This window comes from Grammomys surdaster, unplaced genomic scaffold (assembly GCF_004785775.1).
Source record: "Grammomys surdaster isolate TR1022 unplaced genomic scaffold, NIH_TR_1.0 751, whole genome shotgun sequence".
Lineage (NCBI taxonomy): Eukaryota > Metazoa > Chordata > Mammalia > Rodentia > Muridae > Grammomys > Grammomys surdaster.
In genome coordinates, this window is record NW_021605170.1 from 3,578,606 (window position 1) to 3,585,148 (window position 6,543).

Here is a 6,543-nt window from a genome sequence, read left to right on the forward strand (position 1 = left end):
GGGGGGGGTTAAGGGGGTAGTAGAGACAGAGAAAGGGAGGGGGTGAGGAGGAGGAGGAGGAGGAGGAGGAGGAGGAGGAGGAAGGAAGGAAGGAGGGACAGAGAAGGAAGGGTAAGAAAGGAAGAGAGGAAGATCTGAGCAAGAGAGAGTGAGAAGGGGGCAAGCAGTCCCTTTCATAGTGAGTCTGCAACATCTGGCTGTTCCCAAGTAACTGTGGGGTGGAGCCTAGAAGAAATGCCAACATTGACAGTTCCTGTTTTAGGAAATGCTTGTTTAAAACATTAAAGCTCTTTGCTTAGGAAGCACTGGGAGTTTCCCCTGAGAGAAGCACACTTGCAATAGCTCCGGATTGTGTCCTGGATTGTGTAACTTCTGCCGATGAGTAGCTGGGTTTACTGTGCTTTTTATGTGCCAAGAAGGCTGGAGGAAGGGGGAGACGGGTTCCAAGGAAAGAGAATGTAAATGCTGTCCACAGTGGAGGCCTGCTGTCCCTTGGCTGCCACAGAGTATCTCCCTGGCTTTTCTGACAGCATCCGCTGACCTCCCCCTCCAGCCTTGGCCAAGTTAACTTGGCTTTGGTTTGTTTTACTTTCAGTTTTGTTTTTGCTGCAGCACGTGATTTTTTATCAGTGTGTGGGGCGTGGGGGGGTCAGCTCACATAAAAGGGAAGCAAAGAGAGCAGGAAGGAGGAGAGCAGACGTGAGCCCGAGGAGGCATCAGCGGCCAACAACGGTTGGACCTGTGCAGTGAGGACCAGGTATATTTACTTTTCTTTTCTTTAAGAAGCAACTTAGTCTGGACCTTGACTTGATTTTCAATTCAAAGCGGCAACTGAGGGAAGGAGAAAGGAGATGGGCTATATGCTCTCTGGTTTGCAGGGGTCTGTGGCTCGCTTTAGGTCTAGGGAGGTGAGTTTCTTCCCTCAGATGAAAGACAAATACAAAGTGGCAGCCTGACACTCCTGGCTGTCCTGCTCTGTTAGATACACTGTGGGAAGAGCCCTGGTCCCCACTCAGCTGGGACCACAGTAACTGTTCTTTGCCCTGGTCCACAGGCAGCTGTAGTCGGAGGAGTGTCTTTCTGTGGAGGAACCTTATAAAGAAAATTCAGCACAAGAGCTTGACAGATATTGGAAATAAACTTAGTTTCTACCTCACTGACTTTTTATTAAGTGTAAGTAGGTAGCCAAGTTCTCTTTTGATCTTTAGGTTGTATTGTGATACAAAGAACCATGTAGGGCTATGTGCGTTTTGTTTGGGCTGCTCATCTTCTCTCATTCATGGGACTAAACTGCAGAGAGCCTGGTTTCTGGAATCCAGTGATGTCACATGTATCTAACGTCTCGGGATTCTGCACATTCTCCTTCCTTGGCATAATGTCCTTGTGCTCATCTGGGACTGAGGGAAGGTCAGGGGAGACAGGTTATGTGTTGCCTGTTCTGCAGGGGTCTGTGGCTGGCTTTAAGTCTATGAAGGTCTATGAAATAGTGTGCAGTAGAATTTTATTTCTTTCTCTGTGTGACTAATACTCTATTGTGTGTGCTATCAGATTGTGTTAATGTATATATCTGTTGATGATCTGTTGGTGGGAGACTGGGCTGTTTCCATATTGTGGGTATTGTGGGTACAGCTGCCATGATCATTACAGCTCAAAGGTTCACTCAAGTCCTTGTTTGCAATTTTGTTTGTGTGTTGTACGTAATCAAAGAAGAGCTGTTAGGTCAAGCATAACTATTCATTTTATCAGAAGCCAGGACTGTTTCCATGAGGTAATATTCTGTGTTCTTAGCTGCAGAGCACAGACACCTGAGTTGTTTAAATCCTGGGTTACATTTGTTTGTTTTTGCTTTCTACAGTAGCTGTCCTGGTGGGTATGAAGTGATGCCTTGTAGTTTGATTGGCACTTCCTCAATGTTTGTCAAAGCCACATTATAATGTACACTGGGTTTGAAGAATTATTGAGCAACAAAACCAACCTCATTAAAATAGCCTCATTTCGGCTTAAACTGCAAACATAAGCAAACCTAAGCAGACAATTTCAAATAAATATGTATGTTAGCCCAAAGCAAGCCTCAGCCTCAGTGAGCTATAAGAAGCCAAATCACATATAATCATGGGACTATAGACTTTTTTACACCAGGTCCCCAAGCCTGGCTAAGACAGAAATTGTGTAATGAAAAGTTTCTGCATTTTGCTTCCATGTTTCCCTAACAAATCCTGGGGACACAGACACTTCACCTTTCACTCTGGTACTTCCCAATTTAAACATTGCATCTTTTTCAAATAATTTCTTTAAAAATTTTTTTCTTTTTAGAGTTTTCTTCTACAAGGTGATTAGCAATATCGAATATTATCTTGTGTGCTTACGGAAGTTTGTAAATCTTCTTTGCATAAATATCTAACCAAGTGCTTCTCTCAGTTTAAAACTGAGTTGTGTGTGATGCACTGTAGGGCTACTTTGCTTAAGATAGTAACCCTTTATCACATATGTGATTTACAAGTAGTCGTCACCCATTCTTGGGTTGCCTTTTCACACTCTTTATAGAATACTTTGCTGCACAAAAGTTCTTAATTTTACAAAGTGGATTTTTTTCTATTTATTTATCATGTGGAGATTTTGTTTTCAGGTTCAAAAAATAATCCCTATTTGAAATCCAGGTTAGGCAAAACTGAGACCAGGTTAACCCCAGGTTAGCCTGTTGCAATTAAGCTCTGCCTTGCTTCCCGCAGACAGAACCTGTCAGGTGGGGTGCAGGTAGACAGTAAAAAGTCAAACAAATACGGGTATAATTCCTACCCTTCATTCAGCTGCGCATGTCAGTGTTTGTGTAATTCATGCGTGTCTTTCAAAGTTTCTTTGTAGTTTCAGCCATTTTAAAATCTAAAGAGAGACCAAGGGCTTAGAGACCACTAGTCTGCCATTTTGCTGGGTTGTTATGGTTTTGGAAACTTGCTTTTCTCATTTGCAACATGGGTGCAATAATCCATAACTTGTAAGTACTTCCAGATTTTTTGAGGTCATATACTAAAGGTGTTCATTACAAGGCTTAGCATATAGTGTGTAGTGATCTTGATGAAGGCCACTGTTGTTTGGCTTTTATTACATCGAATTAAAACTCTATAGATGAGAGCAGCCCATGTGTTACCAAAGCTTCTTTAGAACTTTGAAGAATAATGAAGAAAGAGAAGGAGGGCCCCTTACCTGCAGATACAAGGGTACACGCTGCCATGTGAGCCTACGCGCTGCCAACAGGAAACCTACAAAGGTCACGACCAGTCCAACCACTGAACCGTTGGATGGCTACTGAGGCAGAGAATGACCACACTCTTTCTCCTATTGTAGACTCATCTAGGTTGGCAGGTTACTATGACCCAACTACAAACGGCTCCCATATGTCTGGTGGAAAACCACAATGGACAGCTGTCCGTGAACCGGAAAGCCATAGAGATTCTGGACAAGATTTCTCAGCCAGTGGTAGTCGTGGCTATTGTTGGATTGTACCGTACAGGGAAGTCTTATTTGATGAACTGTCTGGCGGGACAGAATCACGGTGAGTTGCACGCTGGGTACCAGCCAAAGGCTTGACTGTCTCTCTGCCGCATTTCCATAATTTTTATTCCCAGTTATAACAAAGGACAGCAAAACTACCCTCTCATGCTAATTTTCATACCTTAATTACTGCTCCACAATAATCTTTCCTGCGCTCTTCCCTTCTCTTCTGTTAAAGAAAATCTCCCCTATGAGTGCTCAAGATGGGGCCTTTTCTGATGCCCTAAACAATGGGATCCTGCGCCTCGATCTTCTGTCTCATACGGCAGGTTTTTCTTTCCCAATAAAATATTTCCATCAGGATAGAAAAGTCTTTGAATTCTTAAGACTTAAAAAATCTCTGAAAGGTAGAGCTGGAGAGATGGTCCAGTGGCTAAGACCGCTCATTGTTCATGCGAGCAAGGTTAGGTCTGTGCACCCACTTAAATTGTTTAATAACTCCAGCCAGAGAGGATCTGATGCAAATTTTTGGCTTCAATAGGCACCAGGCATGCACACGGTGCACTTATATACACGCAGGCAAAATTCTCATACACATAAAATGAAATATGTAAATCTTAAGAACTGTTTCTTTAGAAATAAATAAGTCTTGGGAAAACTTTTAAAAGGACTTTTAATCCTTTTATAGCTGCACAGTTCTGTCTTTAATCATTCTGAATGCAAAAACTATCGTAACTATTTCCTTTTTCTATTTTTTTTTTTCATGTGTCTCTGTCTTGGAGCCTATGCCATTTCCCCACCATTTGTAAAAAATACCTTTGTGAGTTTTGTTGTTGTTGTTTGTTTTATTTTTGTTTGTTTTTTGTTGTTTGTTTTCTTGTTTTGTTTGAGAAGTGTTGTTGATTGGCGTGGCTCTAGCTATAGGGTCCTAGTGGCTCTCAAATTACTGGCAATCATCCTGTGTGTGTCTCCTGCCTGTAAGGATTGGAGGCGTGTACAGCCATGGCTGCTCCAAATACTCTCAGTGCAGGTGGCAGAGAGATCCATATTTTATGTCTTGTGGATGCCTCTTTGTTTCTGTCTGGAGCCCTTGTGCGGCTTCGTTCTCGTATTACGTGTTCCCAATAGTTTGACATGTATGACTTATAAAGGAAGACATTCTTGAGGGGAGATGGGGCACCATTTCAAGTGCTGAGGTACAACACTCTGTCCATTCTGCTGCTGACTTTGGCTCTTCACAGGCATGTCCCCCTTCTTTGTATCTTTTTGAGGCTGTGACCAAAACACCCGAGAAGAGACCTCAATGAGGAAGAGCTTATCATGATTTAGATTTCACTCCACAGTTCTTGGTTCATTGATCTGAGGACTGGCTGCATGGAAGAGGGAGGCAGAAAACGATGAAGGGATTGGAGACCCAGTTATAACCTTCAAAACCTCTTCTCTAGTTACCAGTTACCTGCATCCTCCACGAGGCTTCAACTACTAATACCTTCAGAATCACTGGCAGTAATACTGGCGGCTGGGCGCTGACGTTTCAGCACACAAGGCTACCTATGCAGGACACTTACATCCTGACTTTCATCCTCTTCTCTTCCCTTCAGGATTCTCTCTGGGCTCCACTGTGCAGTCTGAAACCAAGGGCATCTGGATGTGGTGTGTGCCACATCCCATCAAACCAAAGCACATCCTGGTCCTCCTGGACACTGAGGGCCTGGGGGATGTGGAAAAGGTAGGATGAGGCTCGAGCTGGCCCTTCTGACTCCTTGTTATCTATGATCTATCTGTAAATTCTGACTGAACTGCAGCAAGTGAGATAAACGGTGCTCTATTTAGATTTCACTCTCAGATAAGGTTAGGCATATCCTAATAGGCAAAACACGCTTTTATTTCTTGCCATTTGGGAGAATGATTTGATTCAGTTTGATAGAATTAAAAATTCCTGGGTTCCAGGCAAAGTAGATTTTAATGAACAAAATAAAGGTTCTTCCTTCCAAGAACCTTTTTAGTTTTACTGAGAATCCCTCCTGTGTGTGCTCTAATATAGTCCAGTAACTGGAAAGAATCAGTATGAAGAGAGGCAAGAGCTACCATGGGCCAGCCCCTGATTTGTCAATCTCCAGATGGAGAGCTAGGGCTGGAACTTCTGAGCTAGCCTGGATCATACAGACTTTTACTTTTATTATTTTAGGAAACATTCTAATGTATCCCAGAATGTTTATACCAGTTTGTGTTCTGTCCAGTAGCACACAGGGTCTGTTTTTAAACTACCTTCATCAAACATTGTTGCCTATTGTCGTTTTAGTGGCAGCCACCCTAAGATGGTGACGATACTTCATCTCCATTTGACTCAGGTTCTCTGAGGGTCAGTGTTATTCACCGTCTGTTTGTAAATTGATCAACCATGTGTGTGCTTTCATTTTGGAAGCATATGTTCAGGTTCTTTCTCACATTTACTGGGGTATTGGATTGTTTTGCTGTTGGGTTGCATGCTAACTTTGTATGTTTTGAATAGCCCCTGGAAGACATGTGATTTGCAAACATTGCTCTCTCATTCTGCTTTGTAGTTTTTGATTGGTTATTTTGTTTTCCGGCAAGAAGCTTTTTAGTCAGATTCTGCCCTACTTGTCTAATTTCGATTTTGTTTCTCATACCTTTTGTGTCATAACTGACAGTGCCGCTATCCATATTAATGACTAGAAACCGAATTTTTTCTTCTCAGTGTTTCATGCTTTCTGTTAACTTTATTATGTAACTGAAAATTTATAGATTTTTGTCCAGTATCTTCTGAAATGCTGTCCTTCTCGGGACACTGGTAATCAGACTGTGTTATTTCGAGTCAACTTTTTAAGATTTAGTGTGAGTTGGATTTGTCTTTCTGTGTCCCATTATTCTATTTTCCTAAATGCATGCTATACTCATTCATATATTTCCATCACAGTCTTCCTTCCTTCCTTCCTTCCTTCCTTCCTTCCTTCCTTCCTTCTTTCTTTCTTTCTTTCTTTCTTTCTTTCTTTCTTTCTTTCTTTCTTTCTTTCTTTCTGTCTTTCCTTCTTT

The 6,543-nt window shown here is 42.2% G+C and overlaps 1 protein-coding gene across 1 annotated transcript in view; it reads left to right on the top strand.

Moving 5' to 3' along the window:
• Positions 1-651: 651 nt before the first annotated feature.
• The window catches only part of LOC114633735 (guanylate-binding protein 6-like), a 21,990-nt gene continuing 16,098 nt past the window's right edge, over positions 652-6,543 (top strand). The window contains exons 1-3 of the mRNA XM_028782360.1: positions 652-757; positions 3,343-3,550; positions 5,091-5,218. Of these exons, the coding sequence (XP_028638193.1) occupies positions 3,367-3,550; positions 5,091-5,218 (312 nt within the window). The 5' untranslated portion in view covers positions 652-757; positions 3,343-3,366. The remainder of the gene's footprint in view (positions 758-3,342; positions 3,551-5,090; positions 5,219-6,543) is intronic.